The 25,386-nt window shown below is 37.0% G+C and overlaps 1 protein-coding gene across 4 annotated transcripts; it reads right to left on the minus strand.

Moving 5' to 3' along the window:
- KATNBL1 (katanin regulatory subunit B1 like 1) lies at nt 1–25,386 on the minus strand. 4 transcript variants are annotated; one of them, XR_005627084.1, is made up of 11 exons: nt 25,205–25,386; nt 17,295–17,422; nt 16,483–16,523; nt 15,777–16,056; nt 14,278–14,396; nt 14,040–14,090; nt 13,865–13,954; nt 13,222–13,311; nt 12,765–12,858; nt 643–2,627; nt 1–402 (listed from the first exon to the last, which is right to left on the minus strand). XR_005627084.1 is itself a non-coding variant. In XM_039705192.1 (9 exons), the coding sequence occupies exons 1-9, from the start codon at nt 17,406–17,408 to the stop codon at nt 2,562–2,564; spliced, it is 945 nt and encodes a 314-aa protein (XP_039561126.1). In that variant the 5' UTR covers nt 17,409–17,983; the 3' UTR covers nt 468–2,561. The 4 variants fall into 4 exon arrangements, 2 of the variants coding, with proteins under 2 accessions (XP_039561126.1, XP_039561127.1); XR_005627085.1 differs by lacking the exon at nt 25,205–25,386 and adding an exon at nt 11,256–11,316 and having other exon boundaries at nt 2–402; nt 17,295–17,979; XM_039705192.1 differs by lacking the exons at nt 1–402; nt 25,205–25,386 and having other exon boundaries at nt 468–2,627; nt 17,295–17,983.

Genomic DNA, 25,386 nt, shown 5'->3' on the forward strand with positions numbered 1-25,386 from the left:
AATTCAGACAGCATTAAGCAGTTACCTAAATTATGCTACTGTTACTTCTGTGCTAGGAGGAGCTGAAGAAAGAAAGGCCAAAAGCAGCAGAGATCCTCTTCCTGGCTGGAAGTTAAACTATTTCTGGCCTATCAGAAAGCTGATGGTGGTTTTCAAGGACATGAATTAAAAATCGCACTAAACACTGACTTGCACCATTTCGTTTACTGTTCATTTTCATTTACTGTTGGTTTGGTGATTTTTTTTGGGGGGGTGGTAGGGGAGCTTTATTTTACACAGTTTTTAGTGGAATTAAAAAGTATAACAATGCAAGTGGAATTGGAGTAGCAATTTCTGATGATAAACATTTTCTTTGTCGTATTAAAAATGTTAACAAAAGCTATTACAGTGTGTACTATTAACCTGGTTTTCAAGGACGTGAATGAAAAATCCCACTAAACACTGACTTGCACCATTTCATTTACTGTTGGTTTGGTGATTTTTTTTGGGGGGGTGGTAGGGGAGCTTTATTTTACACAGTTTTTAGTGGAATTAAAAAGTATAACAATGCAAGTGGAATTGGAGTAGCAATTTCTGATGATAAACATTTTCTTTGTCGTATTAAAAATGTTAACAAAAGCTATTACAGTGTGTACTATTAACAAATCTAGACTCAAACTAAATATGAAAAGTAGTAAAACCTGTGAGCTCACAATACTTGACAAAGCAAAAGGAACAAAGCTGGGTCTTAAACTCCTTTTCTAATTTACAGACAAAATGACAGTGGCTCTGAATTGAAGTCAGTCTTCCACAGTACCTGTTGAAACCTTTTGATTTTAAACAAAATCTGTCCATTTTGAGAAGCTGAGAACTGTAACTCTCCTTGGTTTTAAGTCCATTTGTACACACCTTTTCTGTACAAAGCTGGCATTTGAGATACATAACCCTACACGCACACAGCTGATACCTAAACAAGTTTACCAAGTTGCTATTTCTTTGAAATTCAACACTTAGAAGAATAACTGTTGGTAACTTTTTCCTAATGTCTTCTTTCAATGCACTGATCTGTAATTCTCCTGTAACTCTTTTCAAGCTATTGTTGAAATAAGCAACTTTTGTTCTTCTGTCCTTTAATCTTTGTCTTGTTTATCTGAATGAAATAATTTGGAGGTTCATTACACCTCCATTACACTTTCAGTAAGCTAAATATGAATCTTGTTTTTATCTTTAAAATGCATTCCTGTTTGTGTGGGTTTTTATGCTGAATCAGACTGTGCAAGTAAAGGCATGCCTTAATGAACCTGAGTTTGTACATGACAGAAAACTGCTCAAATGTCCCACTGTGGGGAACTGCACACATTATCTATCATTAATCAATGGCAAACAAGCTAATTTTCTATGCGTTGTTACATTGCTATTCAGTGTGCTAAACAGTTTCATTAAGGCTACATGATTAACAGCTTTGTAATAAGTAGTAGTTCCTGTTTGACTCAAATGTATCTATGTCAGCCTCAGAGTAGAGGTAAGAGTCCTATGGGAGTACAGTGGTTCCATCTGTATTAATACCTATTTTTTAAACTTTAATAACTTAGCCTGATGCAGGATTTGCCAATTCTCAAATAAGCCCTGTGGGGTTAAATGAAATATTTTTTAGATTTATAATACTAGCATTATCATAAAAAGTCTTTCCAATTGCAGCATGAAGTTTTGTACTTGCCATATGATTCATGGGTTTGGAAGCCTATGTCTCCGTTCTCCATTTTCTGAGCTAAATAAAAATGGCTCATTTTTTTTATTTCTCATAAATTTTTGGAAGAAAATAACAGCATAAGTGACCTTGCAATGCCTTTTCTTTCCTCTAGCTACTTGTTTTCATTATTTATAAATGTACTGTAAATATATTTGACAGCAGGCTCCTCTGGGAAGATCTGTATTATGGCTGGTAAAATCCAGGGCTCACTGGAAATTGTAGCTTTGCCACAGATAGAAGAAGTCCTGAATTTAACTTTGTACTTTGCTTTTAGATTCTCATTTTAGGCAAATAAAGTAACTATGATCCACTGAAAGACTGTTGCAGGATTTAATTTACAACTTTTCCTGTCTCCTGTAAGCCTGAAGAATTCAGCAAAGCATCTTACAACTGGTTCATTCCAGCTGACAGAGACTCTGCTGTCTAGTTTAGAATTACTTCTTGCAAGTGCAGAGATATGTTTTTAGATACTGACATGTCCAGATATTAGGAGGAGGAAAAATTCAAGTAATTGCCAGGACTGCTTTGTTTTCATGCAGAAGTTGTAGGGACAGGTGGGTGGGACAGAGAAGGGAAGAAACAGTGCATAAACTCTTCACAAAAATATACATTGCACTGAGGTCCCAGGTAATACTTGTATAGAAAAGAAACAATATAAATCAAACCCACCACTCTGCTCATTTCTGAAAGTGATAATGTTATTTTATGTGATTTTCCTTTGTCCATGAGATAGTGCGATGCTCAATGAAAAAGCAGCTGGACCTCTTAAAAGGCTGCAGTGCAGCTACCTGGAAGAGGAGCATTCTTCAGCAAGGCCACAGAGAGCTTGAGCTCAGGTGAACCACCAGCAAGTCCCACTGCAGGCTTTTACACAGCCCAGTATCTGGCTGGACAGTCTCTGTGGCAGACAAAACATAGGGAGATTAGAAACTCTGAGCTTGTGCATTTAAAATTAGAAGATTCTCCTTGCATGCAAAGCACACAGTCACGTCTTAACCTCGAACAGGCACATACAAGAAAGAAAACTAAGTTCTCTTATAACTGAATTATTGACACAACTTTAGATGAGAGCTTGGAACATCTTCTAAGGGCAGTTCAGCTAGGAAAGAATCCTACAAAGGGTTCACCAAAAGGGTCTCTTAGCAGGGATGATGCTGGGTCTGAAGCTCACAAAGCAGATCAGGGAGCAATGCTGCAGCTGCCCCACATAGAGCCACAGCTCTGCAGAGCTGACTGCTGGCACTGCCATGAGGAGAAGCAGCCATACATATGAGACTGTAGCTGTGACTAAGGCTGGGTTCAACCCATCCTTAAATCAGTAATTGCTGCTTATCTTCCTTTTATTTCACTACCAGATGTGGGAACAAAAGGCAGGGCTTGCTAGAGTCTTCTGACTGAAATTAGTTCTTCCTCTCACTCGAGTCTCTCAGTGCTGAGACCATAAAACTCAATTATGTTGCTGCAAAGCCAGCACAAATGATATTTTCATCAAAAACTGTACTGCTCCTAAACACAGTGAAGATATTATTTTGGACTATTAAAATCAGTTCAAGTTCTGGATCCATTTCCTAGCCAAAAGACAACCTCATATAAATGCCTGGAAAATGAGACAATTATGCTAAACCAGAAACACATGGACAGCAATATCTTGGAGACATACCTTAGGGCTAATGGGTAGAAACTACTCTATAAGGTAGGAAAAATATCTTAGTAAGAGAAAATATCTTATATGTGAGTAAATACCACAAAGGAACCACAGATAAATCAATTTTGTCAGAAAAAAAGTATTAATGAGGACACTAAGATCTATAAATTAATGATTTCTCAATACAGAAACCTATTACAATCAAGATTTAGATTTGGTGAGTTTACAAAGGAAGAGAGGTCTTACAGTTCCTTTCACATAAGCAGAATCCTTGGTATCAGAACCGTTTCAACCAGACTAAACTTGAAGGAATCACCAGAGGCTAAATGCTCATTTTCCAGAGCTCAGAGAACTATCAAGTAAGAAAGCAGCATCAGAAGTGTGTATGCCAAATCTTGCATATGAACACAAACAGAAATGCTGAAATACGCCTCACTAGTCCCGAAGGTAAAAGTTGAAGTTAGCAAGCTGCCAGTTGTGAAGAAAAGCTCCAAGGGCGTTCTCCTCTTATTTACAGCCCTTCAGAGTAAGGTGGCTGAGGTCACAAACCAAATATTCACTTAGAAATTAAACTAAATCACAGTGCACTAACCCTAAAAATCCCAAAGAATTTGTAATGTCAGAGACTCTTTGATTATGTTCTCTTTTAAATGGAAAATGGAGGGCAGCATTTGTTGTCATTTGGCTGCAGCACTACTTTATGCTAGAGACAAGTGAATTCTAATTTTTTTTGTTTGGGTTGAGTTTTGAATTGCTGTTTGTGGTTTAGTGGTTTTTGTTGGGTCTGTCCACCCCCCCTTTCTGGATTTTTAGCTTCAGCATCCTTCTCTCTTCATGTTTAAAAAACATTTATACACAAACAAACCCTTTTAATACAACAGCTTCATCTTCAATATCATAGTGGCCTCCACAGTTGCTGTGTGTAGGGCTCAAGCCTAACCCTCTGAGTTTTCACAGTTCAATGGCATTAAGTTGTTTTGTAGTGAGAACCTGGAAGACCTGAGGGACAAGACATCACTTAGGAAACTAGGTGTGCCAAATATGAAGGCATTTTATTCTCACTTGGATAAGTGACAAGGATGTGAAGCTGGAAATTCAGCCAAGGAGATGTGCCCCAACATGTCAGAGGGGTGGAAAAGCCGCAACGATGAGGAAAGATGACTGCTCTGTGAGCATCAGGTCTCCAGCCCTCCTTTGTGAAGTGCCTTACTGCTGTGGATTAGGCACACAGGACTGGAAAGACTCAGTTATCATCATGCCCCAATCTCCCAACAATTACACGCACTCTTTTGAGGTAATGGGGATTTTTGTACTGTATCTTAAACACTCCTCCTTCCCCAGTTTTATGCAATTCACTACACTGACACCCAGGACAGCACACATTGGCCAGTCCTGATTAGAGTGTGCCTGTGTTCAAGCCCTCCACCCCCTGTAATAATTACTGATGCCACCACTCACGGATAGTATTTTTAGTACTCTTGCAGTACTACGCCATCATCCAACTAACAGATTTAGAAAACTTCCTGCCTGCTCTCTTTATCCAAAAACACCTGAACTGTAACATCTTAAAAAAAAAAGAAAAAAAGGCAAAAGGCTCTAAGAAAAAAGATGTGAAGAGACAGCTGCTCTGGCGGGCAGGGTTCACTTTACAACCAGCTACTCTGCTTATTCTTATGCTAATGCTGGCTGCTGGCAGAGAATTATTCCAGAATTAACACTCCCATCGATCACCACTCATTTTGGCTGATTAGAAAGCCAAGCTTTTCAGACTTACCAAAACACAAGGCTAAGAACAAAACTTGCCACCTATTTCTTTAGTCCTGCTTCGCTTTACTGCTTCACTAGTAACAGCCTAAACCTTACAATGTTGAAAATCCATGTTTTATCACTACTTGTACCATAATCGTTAACTGCATTTCTGTATATTTACTGTTTCCTGCAGCTGGAACACGAGGTGTTCCATCCAGAACATCCAGGTGTTACACCCAGAAACTAACTAATGCAGCAAGGTTGTTTTTTTCTTCCTGTTCATTCAAACTTGTTATTTTAATAACTAAAATTTTAAGCAAATATACATAAATGCTTACGCCTTTAAGCTTCAAGACAAAGCACTATTAGCAGACATAGAAAGTATTAAGAGATTCCTGCTCTCCAAACCAAACACAGAACAAATAGCTCCTTTCCGCATTCATTGTAGCAATTTCATCAGAATGGACAGAGCAGTTTTAGCTTCTTAGAGCCAAGAGCTATTAAGACTTCAACTCCCCAATAATCCATCATTCCACTTTTATCTAGACTAAGTAGATAACAGGACAGCTGATACACATGAGAAAAGACAACCTGATAGTAATGAAATGTGTAGTCGTAACAGCTGCCTGTATTTGTGCAATTCCCCCATTTAGAACCAAACATGCCATAGATTTCTTGTATGTGGAAACCCTCCTAAAAATTATTTAACTCTTTAAGAAGTTTGTCTCATGCAGAAGAGATGTAATCAAAGCCTGTTATCACAAAAGACAAAAAGATCAGCTGTTTTTCTGAAGGTGGAATACCTACTGCACTAGAATATCTGAAATGAGTAGAAGTGGCAACTACAGGATTCAAACATAATTTGGGCTTTTTGAAAGTGAAGTTCAACAGATTCAATTTGACATCATAAATTACAAGAGCTATTTTAAACTGTCTACAGGTAACTTTAAAGTATGATACTACGGTGCATATATATTTCAACACTTACACCTGTAAGAGCAGGCAGGTTTGGAATGTAACTTTATCTTGATATTTAGATTAGGGTTAATTGTTTCACAATATACATAGTGCTTATGTAAAAAAGAAAGTATCAAGAATACAATTACAGTATCAGTAATGTCCACTAGTTCTGTTTATTTCAAGCCTATACATACAGAAAACAGCCTCCTTCCCAAATCCACAGGAAACTGTCATTCACAGAACGATGTGAAAAGAAGTCAGACGCATGTTTGTAAAAGCATTCTATCACATTTTGGCATCTATCACTTTCCAAAGAAAATACAAATGGTTCTAAGCACTTAAATGAAAGAATAAGGGGAGAATAAAAAGGTGGGAAAGATAAATGTGGTGTCCTTGTGTTTTGTTACAACAAAGAACAGATGTCTGAGACCCCAACATTCAGCTGCCCATCTACCCTATAGCATTCAAAGTAATGACTGCCTGAATTGAAGCAGTGATCCCTATGAATCACAACCACTACGGAACACATTCAAGCTGAAAACAGCAGATCTCATTTTACAGCAATGATCAGCAGCCACAATCTACATAAAGAGATATACTACAAAACCCCTGTCAGAAACAAAAATATTTGAGGTTTGCAATAGTTGAAGACTAGGTGGATATTTCCATTTTATCCCTTTAAGGGACAGTGCTACACCTCCTGCCTCGCTCATGGCAGGTCAGCATCTGAGTCCAGCTTAGTACTCAATGCAAAAAAACAAGAAAAGAAACAATACTGCAGCTACATTTATTTAGAATAAAAGCACTTTATTTTTTTCCAACCAAGTTCAAAATCAAACTTAGAGCTGTGAGTGCACACTTCAATTCGTAGGTATTAACAAAATTTGTGTGAAAAGTTTTAAAGATGGAAATTCTTCACAGTTGCTTCAAACTGAACCATGTTAAATAGCTAGCCCTGTGTTTTGCTAGAATTCTCATCTTCCCCTCCTCACTTCTGACAAGAAACACTCTTAGTATATTTAAAGTAGATGAGCAATAAACAACATCATTAAGTCATAAAGAATGTATGTGGAAAGGGGGAGAAAAATAGTTGCATTTAGTCTCATTCCGAGACATAAACAAGTTATTTAACTCTTAGAATAAACATTAATTGTTTAAAGAAGGATAACATAAAGCACTAATAACACAAGCATGCTCAATCTATTTTCACTGTGAATCTTTATCTGTAGCCTACAATGATTACTGTGTGTAGGATGGCAGACTGAAGGCAAAAATTAGACAACACTGTCTGGCTTTTACCAAGGCTATTAAAAACTGCTTCATTTTTTTCCTTCACTAATGCAACATCAGCTCAATATGAAGTTCTCAAAAGAATTGACTGCTTTCATGAACTTCAGCATTTGCATTGTGCAAAGCTGGAATAACTTCACACCAGTACCATAATTTGCATGGTTTTGTATTCTGAAACAGCTGACTAGTTTCACTTTGCACTAGAAAACTAGGCACAAAAATAGCTGCAAATCTCCACATTAAGACAGACATTCAGTCTTCTGTAGAACTGGAAGATCTGGCAAGATGAACTGGCAAAAGCAACCACTTGCTAGTCTAAAATATAAGTGTCACATAAGATACTTTTAAGTTTCCACACTAAGAACGTCCACTCTTTCAAGGAAAAAAACCCCCAAAAAAATCACAATTAACACTGTAGCATCCATCTTCAAAATCTTTAACTCTTCAATGCTAAATGCATGAAGACGTTTAACTCCAAATTTGCCTACTTCAGATGCCAGAACATGAAAATACAGCCTGCTTTATAATGCAGTGGGGCTGATGTCACTCAGCATAGGGCATGTATACTTTGCCCTTTCCTACTCTCCCATCCCTCCTGCACCTCAAGTGTTAAAACTGCAGACTCTGATAAAGCAATCTACAGGAGGGGAAAACAATTATTTATATCTCACTACAGAGGGTAAGCTCTTGAAGGGCTGCTACTATTTTTTTTTTTAATGCCAGCAACAATCTGCAAGCACTATTAAGGAGTGTGGAACTGCAGTACCTGTGTGGTCCAAGAGTAGAGGACTCTTTCCTGAGAAATAGGCATAGCTCCTTCAAAACAGAGACATACATAATCATTAAGACATGCTAACTTCTTCATACCCAGCTAACTAATGGCATAGCTTTTTCCACATCCACTCTTCAGCAAGCTATCAGCAATACCTCAACTTGGCCACTTCCATTTACAAAATACTGGACTTTTTTTTTCAGCCCTGCAGAAAGAGACAATTTGCCAGAAGGATTCTTTAATTGCAGTTTAGGGGATGGGCAAATCCTGGGTCACACTTAAAAGTACTCCTTCAGTAAAACAACCTCAAGTACTTTCAGGGAACCTAGGCAAAAGACAGTGTTTTTCAAAGACATCAGTTTCATATCAAGTGATATAACATAAAGAACAGCTTTGTGGAGGCATCCTTCATCCTCAAGTACATACGTGCTTCTGCATCACAAGAACACACAGGAAAAGGATTAATTATGTCTGGATCTTCTGACACATCCTAGAAACAGCAGTTTTAGAAAGTATCACAAAGATTATTATTTATGCATGGGATAACTCATAGACTTAATTCTTAGATTCACTGAGACAACTATATGAATTTAGCAGTTACACAGCTGTTAAGACATTTAACTCATGCCAACTTCGACCAGATATTATACATGTACATTCTGTAACAGTAAAACTGATTCCTAGCCATCTGAGAACTAAAAAGAATACAAGAAGCTGAGCCTGAATATTAATTCATTGAAACTATTCGCACTAAGAACATGATGGAAAAAATAATTTCATAATACAGACACCTGAACCCTGTTCTTACAGTCTAGTAGCTGCCTGAAAACAGTAAAAAATTCGTTTTAAATAAGGCACAGATACTAATGACAATGTTTAATACTGTATTATTGATGCTGTCAAAATACAACTTTTGGCAGTTAAAAAGAATGCATTATTAGGTATTCCTCAGTAATGATCCTCAAATCAATCTTACCTCACCTGTAAAACAAAAGGACTGTCCACAGTTAGGATTTGGTAACTCTGTGGCCACATACAGAATTCATTATAAACCCATGTATGTAAATCTACATTCAAGCTAGATTTTTAAATACTACAGTATCCCTTTAATCAATTACAACTATACTTTTTTATACTATCAGAAATAAATGGCCATGAGTTACTTTGTCTATTAAAAAAAAATAAATCTGAGTTTCCATAAACAGTATTGTCCTTGAGGAATAATCTTAAGAGTTTCAGCAACTACCACCCAAATGACGAAACTAGACTTTGTTACTTTTACATTTAAGTGTTCAGTGGAACAGTAAAGTGATACAAGAATGTTGTCATACTATAGTTCCTTTAGATTTCTAACTGATAGTAAGAGCATTTGAAAAGTCCTATCTCAAAACTTTTTGAACATGAAATATCTCCAATGATACATAACAATTCTAGAAAAAAGACTGGCTATGTGTATGTCTCCAAATTGTCCCACGAAGTTTGCAGTTTTGTGATGCCCCAGAAACTCTTTGTAACTGACTGCCCTAGGAAATGCAAAACCTTTGGTGGTTTACAGAACAGTCAAACAACTAAGCACCAAGTTCTCATGACAGATTTCTAGTTGGCCTTCAGAAGTCAGCAACAACGATACATAAACTAAATACAATACTAAGCAACAGGAGGCCTGAAGTTACTGACCACTACAGGAGTTTAATTTAATCTGTAAAGCAAAAACTTTTTGCGGCTATCAAAAGACTTTTCTCCTGCATGTCAATAAAAGTGCACATGCTTAATGCTAGGTATGAAAACAACCCTTGCAAGTACTTATTTTTAAGGAAGTAGTCTATTTGGTCATATATGCTGTGCATGTATACTTTTAAGTGAAAAGCTGGCACTTTGTAAGTTTTAGTTGAAAAAGCATGCTTCCTAATCACAAAATTAAAAAAGGCAACAGCAAGCCTAAGATTAAGACTCCCTCAGAGCTATTAAGATATAGTTTTTAAAGTAGAAAAGCATTATCAATATGACAGTAAAAGTTTATAGCTGTATTCTCAATGCTGTTGTTGGTATGACTGCCACCATTGATGAGGTTAGAACTTGACCAATTTTGCAAAAGTTCTTTGTCAGTTTCTTACAGGAGGTAGTATAAAAAGGGTGTGATTTGAATAACATGGCCTCATCTGGCTGTAAACATTTCAAACAAGAGACATAAATATCTATGATAAAAAGTACTGCGGAAGAGATTATTCTAGAAATTGATTTTTTTGAACTTGAAAAGAAAAAACAGTAGATATACTTAATATATTTACTTATTTGCATGTAGTTTGAATAATACAGAACAAGATTACTGTGTTAGAAATCCACATACAATATAAAAACATTTGTTAGACATAAATTCACCATTCTGCTGACATTTGCAATAACTGTTTACCCAAGCTTAAGTTCAGGTATTTATAATATTTTTCATACATTAATCTTTGTATATGTGCAATGTTTCATTAACTACACAATGTGAAACCCTGATTTTTGTAGTTTTCCATCACAATCTGAACATAATAGCTATTTGTATCTTAACACATTGGCTTTTTGAAACACTAGTAATTAAGGCATCTTTGCTGTATAGTTTCTCCATAGTGCAAACAAAAACTGTCTTTAATAATTTGATTAAAACATAGAAGTAACTGAATATCCCAAAGTTTTTTGTATTTTTTTATGTTATTGGAAGATAGTTGTGCATTTTGGAGTTCTCTTGTGAAAGAGACATTTAAAAGCTCTTAATGCTGATTGTTTTTGTTGGTTCCTTATAGCTGATTCTGCAGTCTTGTCTTCATGACAGTATAGTTCATCTTCTTTTATGCGATGATGTTGTAAGGTACAGTAGCATTTAAAGGAATACCTAGTAACTGAACGAATCCCAAATGCAGCAAAGGCATACAGTTTTCATAGTGCACTTTCACCTCACTGAAGTAAAAGTTGCTCCTACTAGACATTTTTCCACTTCAATGTGAAGTAGATTGTTAGGGTTTTGTTAGTGGTTTCATTAAACAGCTTGACAGTTCAGTTCTCTTCTGCCAGTATTTCTCAAAAGGCTTTCAGCACATATTCAGGGATACTTTAGGGGACTGTTTCACCACATAAGCACACTGTTCCCCCATCATGTCAGTGTAGCTGCAATAAATAAGAATTTACATCCTAGAAGGAAAAAAAGGAGAAAGTGTTTGTCACATTACTTATAGCTCTGACATCAAATCTATGTCTGAAGCAGGGCAACCTCAGGACCACAGGACAAGAATAATTATATTTGCCCAAATTTCAGAACCAGTTATCTTCATGATTACTTTCAATTAATGTTTTCAATGACATTTCTTTAAGTACTAAAAAGCCTGCCAGAAGAGTAGGATTAGTTTTCAAAGCTATCAGTTTCATCTGTTATTCCTCTGCTCCCTGCATGAGCAGGAAAGATCATCATCATATGATCATGTAATTAAAACATGTTATGTATGACATTCCTTCACCCAACCCCTCCAACATTCTTGTACTACTTTTGCTCTGACTTGCTCTGGTGACTTTGGTCAGAGAACAAATGAACATGAAAGGAACCTGAACTCTAGAGAAACAAACTGACATTACCTATAGCAGCTATTCTGATCCAGCAAAAGAACTAGGCAGTCTACATGCTCTCATAGCTCTCCCACGCTGGGAGTTAGAACTCAGTTTTTCTGCATCCCTGTTGACTGAAATGCTGCAAGAATTTTGTAATTATCCTTGTAAGGGCATCAAAACTGAAGTCCCAGGCGCACAGCAGTCCCAGAAAAAAAGGAAAGAGTTTACTGGTTTGACACAAAGTAATCAATTCTGTAGGCACAGAATTATAGTTTCACCAAAACTCCTTAAGATAGAAGTAAAAGATGCAATTTTTAAGCTCCTTTCAAGTTCACTCAAATCCTGCACACAACCAACTGTCTGCTGAAACTCCTTTCTCACTGTCCACCTTCATCAGGTCCCTCCACCTGGAGAGGTTTCTACCTAGTATAACTTTTGGTGCCCAATCTCAGAAAGCCATGTTTATAGAGATGAGCACAAACAGCAAAACATGGATCTACCAGACACTTCATTATGTTACTGATACCACAACCCACAAGAAGAGATTCATCTCAGCTAGAAAGGCTCTTCTGCTCAGCACAAACGTACCATTTTCTAAGCATTAGGTCAGCAATAAGCTTTAGAATTTAGTATGTTGTCACTTGCCCCTGTCACCTGATGTGCAAATACCAATGACATTCCTGGGCTAAGATTCTCCATTATACTTACAACAATGGGGACAAGAGATCTAAGAGAAAACATCTGTCTACCTACTCAACTGAACCCTTTTTCACATCCATTTTAAGGCTCATTACTATTAGCTACTTTGTTATTAAGGAGATGCTTAAGGGTAATTACCATTTTAATTCACAGAACTATTATAGGGAAACAACTCCAGATTTCTGTAAAAACCATGCAATATACTTGAGCATTAGCAGTAACTAAAGTAGAAGTGTTTCTGTCCAACCACAGTTTAGCTTAAGTAAAACAGGAGGAATACCATAAGTGATACACCATGTTTATTACTGAACACAACCATAACTGGGACCAGAACTTACCTTAGCTATATTGCCAGTATATCCTGGAACCAGAGTAAGATGATTCTCCTGCTCCCACAAAACACTTAGATGTTGTTTTAAAATATGAATGTTTCTGAAAGAGAATGAACATCACTTTATAATATAGGTAGTACATTTCAGTAGTCTTTTACTAAAATTAATTATTAATACTGCATATAGACTTAGCCTATACAATAGATATTGCCATAAGATCTGAAAAATTTTGATACACTTCTACAGCATTGGTATAATCCTTGATATGACTACATCCTACATGTATTAAAACAGTAGCAATAAAGAGAAAAACAGCATCAGTAACTTAAAGCTTAAAAGTATTTTAAGCATAGTTAACTTCAAAATTTTAAGTTTGCCTTTTGTAGGCAAGTTGTGCTTCTACTGATCAAAATTACAAGAGACTACAGAAACACATTTCAATATTTCCCAAGACTATACTCACCCATCTTCTGCCTTTTCTGTATGTGCTGATAGTTCTGACCACCATCTTTTAATGACAGCCTGAAGCCAGTTTAAACCCACTATCACATATCTGTAACAACACATTTGACACATTACGCATTCCCTCCTCCCCGCATTTAGCTACAGACCAGATAAATAAAGCTTGAGATAACTTTGTAAGCAATTTAGAAAGCAACACATTTTTATTCTGGAAGAAACAAAATTTAGACAAATTGGTAAATTTAAATACTTGCTTACACTTGCAATTTCTAAGTGGTAGCCTGAAGCTCTTGTTGAAAAAGTAGAAGAAAGCTCTGCCTTGATTACATGTGATAAAGCATACTAAAACCTTAGTGCTATTCTCTTTTACTGTTTAGGATAAATAAACCTGCATAAGGGCAAAGCCAGTTCTCTCCCCCAAGTCCCTAACATCGCAGAAAAGAATTTCTGCACTGTTGCTTTGTTAAAGGATAAAGGTTCAGATGAAAGCTTCCAATCCAGAGTTTTCTCATTTCCTGAGAAAGGCAGAGCTGGGAGAAGGGGCAGAGGGAACAAAAGTCAGAGGATTAAAAACCACTGATTTCCAGGGCTCTGCATAGCCAGGAAGTAATAACATTTCAAAAACATCCCAAGCTGATACTTACTCTTCGTATTTGCTTTTAAGCAGAGACTTCACTAAAGGTAAAAGATCTACACAGCAGCCAACAGAAACATATGGTTTTTCTTCCTGTAAACTTAAAAACAAGATGTTTCAGAAGTGCTTGAACTTCAGTGTTGTTATAAGCGGGTTCAAACCCCCCCACTTTTTTCTGTTTGTACCTGTTCGTAAGCACAGGAAGGCAGTCTACTACTACTCCAAGATCCTGTATCCTAGAAACATTAAGAATAAAATCAGAAGTGTTACTTGTAGATCCTACTACTAGTAGTAGAGGTATATGCTTCCTCTATGATTTTAAAAGTGTAACTAAGTCACAACATTTACAGAACTGCTAAAAATACTGTGGCATATTTGAGATTGCTGTCATTTTAAGGATATAAAAGAAGAGACTTGTTTTACCTCACTAAGTAGGCTACCAGTTCACTTATACTTCTCCTTCTCCAAAAGGTTAAAGCTACGTTCAGTCTCAGATTCCTGCTGAAAAGAACTTGAGCCATAGTTTCATGGTCCTGAGAAACCTGGATGTTTTTAAAAATATAAGAAGTTGCCACAAGTTAAGTAGCCAGCAATAAAACATTAAGCTACTCATATATAATCTTGTATATTCTACCTGTATGTTGATGAGTCTGTTTTAGAAATTTATCTAAGAATAGACTTAAACACATAGATTTCCCTTGGAGTCACGAAAATATTTACCAGCTAAGACAGGCATAAAATAATTAAAATGAGCATTTATGAGCATCAACCTACAATTCTCACCAATTCCAAGAACTTTTTACTTAGATGATTATTAATTTTGACACAATTTAGACACAAGTAATTACATGCATTATTCCAAATTCCAACAGAAAAGGTTCATTTCTGAAAAAGCTTGCTCTCTGAATGAAGTTCAGGCATTTTAATTAATTAGACCTTGGATTGGAATGAACACTGCAGGGCCACACACATCTCTCAAACCAGTTAAATAGTCATTTGTGACCAGAGGCCAGTGATCTGCTCCTTAGCTTCATTTTTTTACCCATCTTTCTGCAGCCTCTTTATTGTAACTATTCTGCTCTTTTCTTGTCAGAAAATGAATCTTTCCATTTTCATTTCTTTACCCATCTTTCTGCAGCCTCTTTATTGTAACTATTCTGCTCTTTTCTTGAAACCATCAAATGCAGAAGTGCTGCAGACTGCACCTTCAGGGCTTCTCCTTACTAGAGCCCACATTTACAGCACTGTGACAAGATGCTATGGTGATAGTTTCTGATGTTATCTTCCCTGCCATGCCTCACCTTAAACGCATGCAAGCCCCAAGGAGTAACAAAAATCTATTGTGACAGAAATGCAAACTTCAACATTAAGGTCCTTAAATGGCCTTCCTTGTCATAAAATCCCCTTAATTTAAATATCTGGCCTTTTAGACAGTTTCAGAAGCCCTACAAGCATCCATTAGGCTTCCTCAACCAACCCTAACAAGAAATAAAGCTCATACAAACACTTAAGTTAGTTTCACATAAAGTTGATGCTGCTATTGAGAATTGTCCTAATCTACCTCACCAGTTTATTCTCACTGATATACTAACATTTTTACACTTTTATAAACACACATGTGGACATGTGTCCTGCCAGTTCATGAAACCTAAGCAGGTCAAAACAACGCTCTCCTTTGGTGCTGGTATGATTTTAACTCAGTCAAGTCTGGCAGATCTGAGCTTCTGACCTGACACAAATATGAAGAAAAGTGGCAGGACTATTACTATTGACAACTGCATCACCATAAATGGACAGATTGTAAATCACAAGACCTGATATCTGCAGAATTGAAGGAAATTAATCTAAAGAAAGAAAACTTTCACAGCTAATTTCTACAAACACTTCTTTTTTAAACTGGAGTTTCTTCCAACTCTACCCACCTCTGAAAAAAATGCACTGTATTTGGATGAAGGGCCTTCTGTTTGAGACGAGCCAGAGTCACTAGAATTCAGCAAGTGTGTCCGACTGTTGTGGAGTTTTGCTGGCAGATTCCCTGCACAAGCCAGTTCATTTTCTTTATTTGCCATGTCACGGCCCCTAGATTTAGGGCACAGCTTCTTTCTGTAACAAGGCTTTGGAGTATAACAATGAACTTTCCTTTTACAATATACCACTTTGAAAAGAGAGAGGGGACTGGTCACCGTTTTTCCAACTGTTACTCTGCAATAATAAAGCACTATTTTAGTGAAGGGTGATCCAAACCAAATCAATTGCATTACTAAGTTTATACATATATGTATAATTATGAGTTAATAATAAAAACAAATAATAAAATAGTAAGTTTATACATATATGTATAATTATGAATTTAGCTTTCAGATCATTGAAACCATTTTCCCCCCAATACATACATATCTTAATGACACTTGGGTTATCAGAAGTCATGCCACCAATATTCTTCTCTCTTTTTATTAATGCAGAGACTCATTATTATAGAAGAAAACATAAGAACCAAGAATTGTCATTAAAATCAAGACCCATCACCTGTTTGTGTTTGCTTTGGTGTTATAATCAATTCCAACTGTGACTTTCTCCCCACCTCTGCAACACTTTAAGCTCAGATATCACACAGCACAACCCTCCTACCTGTTTGTGTATGAAGCCAGCTGTTTTGGAGATTTCTTACCCTGGGAGAAAGCAAATAGAGAAAAAAAGCTGTATTATTACAAAGGGTCAAACACTCCCATCTATACTACTTAGCATTAATGGTAGCATTTAGATTGTGCACATCAGCAAGATAATATTATGATCTTTTTTTGGTAACACACGTCATAAAATGTTAGTTTTAATACAAAATTTCAATAAACAGAGGATACTGACATCTTCACCACTGTTGGAAGAGGTCTTACAGTAAGTTTGCCTCTCCAGTGCTTCCTCTGCACTCCACTGTCTTACTCTTCAGCCAGTAACACACGTAAGAGGTTATGATAACTATTTTTGAGTAGCAAGAACCCAGTGAAAATCGATGTGCTAGATGAAGCTGTGTAATTATACGGCAGATCTATTTCAATGAATGGCTTTCACCTACTCCACCTCTCACTTGTGCCATGTAGCTCTCTTGGCAAGACAGAATTTTTCATGACAGAATTGAAACATTTTTGGCTAGACTGCAAAAAAGCAAACCTGGGTAAGACTGCAACAATCAGTACCTACTGCTCATATGGGCGATACAATGCACTGATCTGTGCAGCTGCTGCCTGTATCTATCACAACACACATTTTTCATAATATAAATGCTATATAAACAATTTAAAGTTCTGTTGCACATCTAAATATCAACTGTTTAGTAGTGCTGTGCTTCTAGATTTAGACTGCTCAGAACTATAAAATAGTTTAAATCTTTACTTCACTTTTCTCAGAGGACATAAAAAACCCAACAAACAACATAAACAGCTTACCTCCTTCATGATCTCTTTAGTGGAAGAAGAGATTCTTTTTCTGGGGAGATCAATGGGATGACCTTCAATAAGCAAGACTTTCTGTTTCTTAACATTGTGAGCTTCAGATGCCATAATCTCTCAAATACCTGCTCTCAAGGGAAAGATATTTAGTTGTATTTTCTAAAACATTCTGTCAGATTTCTGCAAATGCAGCTAGCAACACTAGAATTCAACTATTTGCAAGATTTTCCATCCTAGATATAACCCAAGACATCATTATCCTTTAGAACATGTTAGCTGGAGGCCTTATTATTAACATGGTGAGAATTTCAAAATCCCTATTTACCTTTCAAGAAAGAGGAAACAAAACCTAAATAACCCCAAGAAACCAAGGCAGAGATTTTGTTTTCACACCAGTTTCTACACCAGCACAGAGGGGTGCCATACAAACAAGAATTCAAGTAAAGAATAGGGCAATTTATGAAACTCTTTCCTCACACTATGAATTCCATCTACCACCTAAAGAAAAATAATTGGTTTCACATGTGTTTCCAAGTGCGAAAGGCAGCTAAAAAACTGATTCTTGTTTTTGAGGAAGAAAGCAAGCTTCATCAAAATAACAAAGGTTTAAAAAAAGAGTGAAAGATCTTCCCCTTAGTTTATTGGAAAATGTACATTCCCCCTCCCATTTTTGTCAAAGTAGCTTTGGCCTTTTTTCATACTAAAATCCACAACTTTATTTTATGCCTAAAGTCCTTTGTCTTGAAATATGCAAGTATTTCTATAAGAATCAACACCAAGATTGAGACAGCTGTATGATTTTGCATGTTTTGTAACTGATCGGAAGATCCATTGCTTGAGACTAGGTTCAACTCTCAACACCAAGATTGAGACAGCTGTACATATGATTTTGCATGTTTTGTAACCGATCAGAAGATCCATTGCTTGAGACTAGGTTCAACTACTACATCATCATAGAGGCACTATTCCTGAAGTGTTTTATTTAGCAAAACATCCTACACTACTTTTAAAAAAGACAACCACTTGCTCCAATATTACTGTTTTTTCCCCTAAAAGGTACAACTCTGGTCTCAACATGAGTGCCCCAATATCTCCCTTCAACCTTTAGCAGCAGCCCTATCCTTTTCACTCTATGTAGCAGATTTACTTCACATTAAGAACTTCAGCATTTAAAAGACTAAGACACTGAGCACTGAATAAGCCAGATGGGAAACAGCTTATTAGCCATGAAGATCCATGCAGTAGTTAAAGGCCACCAAATGAAACAAGCAGGTGGTAGACTCAAACAAGACAGATGTTATACTCAGGCACATTAAAATCCCTCTTGTAGAGTACAGTGGAAGAAAAAAAACTTCTTCAAATGTTCTGGTATTCTTTAGAATTGGATCAGTACTAAAGAATTTCACTTGAGATTTCTCTCTCAAAAATGGAAATTTGACAGAATCCCTTACCCTGTAAGATGGGAACATAGAGCCCTCAGACTACAGCAAAAACTGGAAATGGCAGCATTATTTAGGGCAATATCTTTAACAGCTTGTGGCCAATATTTTTCCAGATGTCAGTCTGGCTTAAGACTGGTTCATTAATTTTTTCACAATATGAAAAGTGATGAGGAGTGATCACTTTGTTAGCTCTCCACACAGGCCTGTAAATAAACTTCTCCCTGAAGTTTAGAAAAAACCTCACATAAACACCTTTCCCTCTGCTTATCACACTGGTTAAAACCATTATTTGGACTCAAAATGGGCTGCATATTAAAATTTGTACTTGGAGCACAACACAAAGGCATATGCTGAACAACTGGACTTTTGAAGAAAAATGAAACAATCCTAAAATCCAAACAAATACATCCTTTTATTCAGATCAGTGATGAAGAGGATTTGGAAAAAGTCTTGACTTTTTTTTTTTTCAATCCACTGTTTGAGAATAATACTGAGGGGAAAGCAATAAACTAAAATATTAGGGGGGGACAATATCCAACCACCAGAGTTAAACCCACAGCCACCTCATCAGATGCTAAAAAATCTCAAATCTTCATTGCTGAAGAATAATTTTTGTGACTACTCCCATAACACACTATCAGCTTACAATTCTTCATGCCTAACAGTGACTGTTCCTTATTTTTCCTTGTTTAACAAATTATCTCAATCTACCCTATCTTTCACACTAAGCAGTATACGAGAATCTGATCACCAAAATAAATGACAGCACTATATAACTAGAATACTTTTTGCTTAAAAGAAGTGTAAAATATTAGAAGGATAGAAAAAAATATCTTACCAAGGAAATTAGCATATCCAATTAAATTATCATACCCATTTTTAATACTGGGCTCTAAAGAGCATCTAACATCTCAAAATACCCGAACTGAAGCTATCTGAACAGGACAGAGAGGACTCCGGATGGAAGGAAGTTCCTTACAAAAGGCTGCATGTGTCCAGGAGAAAAATTAAGACAATTTTACACTCTAACAAATCTGACATAAGACTATATCGTTCCCCAGCCTCCCAGTTGAAACAGAATGAAACAACAGAAGTATCAATTCTTTCCTTAAAAACTGTAAAATAAATTCAAAAGGTCAAAAGATTATCAGATATAAAGGAACATCTGATGAAGCAAAGTAAAATCCTTTTGTATTACTTCACTGTCCAACAGTTTAAAGAGGTTTCCATAGTTTAATCTGTTGAGGGTCTCAGATAATGCAGAAGTAGCAGCGAACATTTAAGCAGTAATAAAACAGTTGTGTTTTTAGCTCCCTTGGAGCTGACAAAGCACCTAAAGAAAACACAGTCAATATTTAAAGAGCCTCAAGGAAGATGCAGACTGACATCTCTCTTGCGCTAATTAGTAAACAACGTAATCAAGAATAGACTTAGTGGACACAAACAAATAATATAATGGGAAAGATTCAGTATGGCTGTCACTAAGGCAACACAGCCTGGAAAAGGGAAGGCTCCAGGGTGACCCCACTGTGGCCTCCCAGTACCTGAAGGGGCTACAGAGAGCTGGAGAGGAACTTTTTACCAGGAGCATTTATGATAGCCCAAAAGGTAATCGCTTCAGACTGAAAGAGGGCAGGTTCAGCTTGGATATTAGAACTAAATTCTTTACTAAGAGGGTGGTAAGGTACTGGAACACATTTCATAGAGAAGCTGTTGATGCCTTGTCCCTGGAAGTGTTCAAGTCCAAGTTACATGGGGCTTTGAGCAATCTGGCCTAGTGGAAGATATCCCTTCCTTCCCATGGTAGGAAAATTGGAGCTAGAAAATCTTTAAGGCCCGTTCTGACAAAATTATTCTATAAATATGTGGCCTCCTGCTCTGCAGAATTAATAGAATTTATTAAGAGTATGGGGTAGTACAACATGGATAAAGGGCAACTAAATGATAGACTCTATTTGAGATTCCAAGTCCCTCACTTAAAATTTTGAGGAAACTAAGCAACCAACCAAAAAAAAAAAAAAAGGGAAAGCTCTTGCATGCACAAGTATCTCAGGAACAGCCATAAACTGCCTAAGCAGTTTCCTACAGAAAATTACCTCCAGATCCCTAGGAAAAACCTGCATTGGTTTATGCTGTTCAATATGTTAATAAATTACCTCACAAAAGGGGAAGAAGACTGTTGACAATACAAAGCCATACGAGTGAAGATAAGGGCTAACTGAAGGACTGGAGAAGGACTGTGATGTACAATAAGCAGAAGCAATGCTTAGAGATCAATATAAAGCAAAGGTTCCTACTGGAATCACAGTCTCTGGGCTAGTAACTGCCACCCACAACAACATCTGGATATAGGACAGTTTACTTTAGATCAGCTGGACTCTTTAATGCTCCCTATGGATGAATAAATAGTTAGAAACCTAAACAGAACACTATTGTGTTCTGTTTTTTAACAGAACTAATTTGTGCCTGTATCTCAAATACTGAGAGCAGGGTTAGTTAACTTTAAAAAAAAAAAAAAACAAAAAGAGCAGGGTTAGTTAACATTAAAAAAAACAAACCAACAAATCAACCCTAAAAAGTAAAAAAAAATCCAACCCCTTCTGAGTAAAGTAAAAAACAGCTCAGACAAAGGCAAGCTAAAAATACATGGAATATCTTCCATATAATCAACAACTGATTAGACCAGCCTCTTTAGTCTGGGTTAGAGGCTAGTTATAGCCAATAGGGGAAATAAAACAAAGGCCTACAAAATGAATGGCTCAGAGAAGTTGCATAGAGATTGTGCTCTCTCCTGCCCAATATAAAAATAAAGGGTCAAAAGAAAATAGCTGAAGACCAGATCAAAACCAACAAGGTTAAGCTGTGTGCAAATGATAATCAACCTGAACTTGCCACAGGATGTTATAGATCCAAATGTTTTATACAGGTTTATACATCCAAACGTTTTATAGGGCAGACAGTGCAAATGCATTAAAAAATATACTGAAAGTGATTAAACTCAGATGCACAACCCATGTAGTCCAAACAGAGGAGAACACAAGCAGAAGAATCTGGTATACACAAACCTAACAGTGCTATAATAAACTTAGTCAACATCCTAAGAAACCAGCTTTGAAAGGCTTACTAACACCTAGGAAAATGCTGGCTGGCCAGCAATTAAAAAGATGAATGATACAGGATGAAAGGCACTTTACATGGCTCTTCACAACTTTGATTTCCTATTTGCAGTCAGATATCATCTAGGGATAGCTAATTAGACACTACAGCCCCCTGTAATTTAGGGATATACACAGAGGGTTCTTAAACTGGCATTAGATACTAATTTGTACAGTCAAACAATCTATACCTTAATGTCTTTAATTTCTGACTTTTCCCTTGTGATGAGCACAGCTAGTTGTATTTGATCAGACAATCTGGTATACAGTCTCATTGAGACCAATGCATTTCCCTCACTTTACAAACTTTTAAAATTAAACTAAGGATAGAATGCATGTCCCTTCAGCTCTGCCTTGGTCCATTGTACAATTTTACAAGTGAACAAGGTAGACTGCAAGTCTAAACAGAGATGTATGATTTCATTAGGATGACAGAATCCAATTCCACCAATTCTCCCTATATAGTCGGTGATTTCTGACAGCAGACAACAATCTTCCCTTCTCCCCCTTTTATTCTCTTCAATCTTCAGTAAGCAGAAGGACTAAAGCAATAGCAGCCATGTCTCCTGAGTAGAAGCTGGTTTGTCCCCACAGTCAACAGACAGCACCTGTGCAAAGTTTTCTTGATGGTTCTACTGGTATTTTCTATCTCCGATCTCTCCCAGATGCAATAAAACTCTTCAGGTGATACCAGAATTAGGCAAAGACAGTCAGCACTAACAGGCTTTCAAGTGCACATCCATGGAAGGCAAGTATTAACAACTCTGCCACTCCCTCCCATGTCCTAAGTTCTGGGCACAGCCCCCAGAGAGGGACAAACTCTTCTCGGCACGTTACGTAATCCACATGCATATTAACATAATATTGTTTTCTTACAGAACATAGGCTGGCATGCTCTGCATGGCAGCAAGGACAACGTAAAACAGTTAGATCTCTTAAGCCATCAGCAATACTTTTTAAAACACACATTCTTCCATCCTACTCCTTGTCCAGATTCTTAATAGCTACTTTTTCCTGCAGCATTCCACATGCACCAGCCATGGCAAATATTCCTGTGATTCTCCTCCACCCCAGAGTAACCCAACTGCAAGTTCAAGGATGACAATATTAAAGTCAGATGAAAAACCTAATTAATCATTATCCCAAGGAGGAGAGCACATGCTTTGAAAGAATTCCAAACAGGTATGCATCAGGGAAGCAGTAATGGTCAACTCATTTCACTGGCCATTATCAGATCCACAATGGTCACAAGAAACTTCCAAGAATGATTATCTCAAATTTACTTCCAAAATAATAATTTGCTTACAAAAATAAATTAGCACTATCTTATGATGTAGAAGTGATTTTGTAAGCTAGGCACAACTTCCTTTCATTTTAGCTCCAATAAATGTTACAAAATCCATGCGTCTTTCTTTTAGAAGTTTTCCACATCCTTTGCATATGAAACAGTTTGGGTTTTTTCAAATTTCTTTTTTAGTAATTGATGTACTGATGGTTCACCAGCTTTTAAAATTGAGTTTTCTTAAAAAGAGGAAATGGAGTTAAAGATTTTAAGGAGTATGTTAACGCAAATTTTTTCTGCAACACTATAAAGAGTGTTATGTGCCAGCAGAACAGTTTTTTAATGTGTGCTACACTTGTCAGGCCATTTGCTCTGGTTTAAAGTTTCCTATGTTGATAAAGACTACAGGAATTTCTCTAAATTTGCAGTAAATGAAAATACTATTTGAACAACTAGTTATGGTAAATTAGTTTATACCTAAGATTTAACCTCATTTTCCTCTTCTTCTTCTTTCTTCCTTATGAAATTCTTATGTGGCCAACTGTCAGTCATAATGAACCTCCAAAAATAATCACAAGTCACAGTTCATCCAAGTTTAGTGAGGATGAACCCAGGTGTGCATTAGCTCCCCTCGGGGAGATAGCCCAGGAGTCTAATAACTGAACCGTATTTACATTGTCTACAAAAAACAGCCAAACAAGAGCTCAGTTTTCTGCTTCTGGAGGTACCATTTATGGTATGTTAAGCTGCCATAAAGTAAGAGCAGTTATCAGTGGTTAAGTCCTTTCTGAAGTCATCTTTCACTAAGAAAAGATACTGCTACCTGTTGATTTTCTCTAGGGACAGTAAGTTCAGAAAAGTTTTACAACTGAGAGGTGTTACAAAAGAAATAAATTTCCACAACACTGAACCTTCCACATTCATGTTTGACACAACTTTTTAAGAAATTATCCATGAAATTAAATACAGCAATTTCTTTTACTATTTATTGCTCAACCCAAGGAGTTAAAAAAAACTGCAACAAGGATTTTGAATTCAAACCCAGAGACATATACTGGCAAGCTCCAAACTTGGTGGAGGCTAAGGAAGTACACTACATGCCCACCTGGCTGGACAGTCTGCGATTACATGTCGCACAACTTTCACAGAGCTTTTCATACTACCCGCTATCACATTCCTATTATTGACTGTAGTCTGTTTATAGCATTTAAAAAACCTTCTGAATTCATAGTCAAGCTTCTTACCCTAGGACCAACATATAGTAAAAGTGGGCAAGTGAATATATATACACACACACAGAGCCGTAAGAATACATGCATATCAGCATACTACCATTTACTTTGTAATATACAAACTACCTTAATATAATAAATTGTAATATAATGATATTCTGACATAAGAATACACGCATATCAGCATACTACCATTTATTTGTAATATACAAACTACCTTAATATAATAAATTGTAATATAATGATATTCTGAGTTTTCAAGTTTAGGAATTCAAATATTTTCTAATTTTAGTTCAAGAATATGTTATTTCCAATCAGCAAGGCCAAAGAGGCACAAACCTGCCTTCTGTTATGCTTTAATTCTACTAAACGTGGGTAACTACGTATTTTTAATTACTTCCCTGATTACAGCCAGAAAATAAGAGGAAGAAAAAAACAGGGGAACAGGAAAAGCAAAAAATGATGTTCCAAGAAAGATGGACGAAAGCTGCTTTTAAGCAAACGGGCTTAACCTTGCTCCAAATCAGAGCACGTTACAAAAACAGAAACAAAAGATTTCCAAGATCACTACCTCATCTCTCTCTCCTGAAAAGAGCTCCTTATTCAAAATGTCTTTATTTTAAATCTGCATGTCAAACCATCCAGCCCAACACTGAAAAAATAATTTGAAGCCTTTGGAACGAAGTAATTAATGCAGGATCTGATCTTCAAGCACTTAAGGTTCCCCCTCACCCCCCCTCCTTCCCGCTGGAATCTGTCACACCCAAGAAATTAAATCCGTCAGCAGGCCTCACACCCAGCTTGTTGTCCTCCCTTTCGGCAGCAGCAGAGCCTTCCCCGCTCTCCTGGCACGAATCCGCCACCGCACGCGCTCGCTCCGCGCTGAGGCTGCCGGCACCATTTTAGAGAGGAACCCGAGCGCCACGACTCGCTCTCCGGAGCGGGCAGCCAGCGCACACAGCAGCGCGGGGCGCCGGG

The sequence above is a fragment of the Passer montanus genome, unplaced genomic scaffold (genome assembly GCF_014805655.1).
Source record: "Passer montanus isolate IOZ18808 unplaced genomic scaffold, ASM1480565v1 scaffold18, whole genome shotgun sequence".
NCBI lineage: Eukaryota > Metazoa > Chordata > Aves > Passeriformes > Passeridae > Passer > Passer montanus.

Coding starts and splice junctions, on each gene's coding strand:
- KATNBL1 (XM_039705192.1), bottom strand. CDS start 17,408: ATGGCATCTGAAGCTCACAATGTTAAGAAACAGAAAGTCTTGCTTATT. Junction 14,091..14,277: donor CTGGTAGCCTACTTAGTGAG/GTAAAACAAGTC, acceptor TAATGTTTCTAG/GATACAGGATCTTGGAGTAG. Junction 13,312..13,864: donor CTTAAAAGCAAATACGAAGA/GTAAGTATCAGC, acceptor GTGTTGTTACAG/ATATGTGATAGTGGGTTTAA.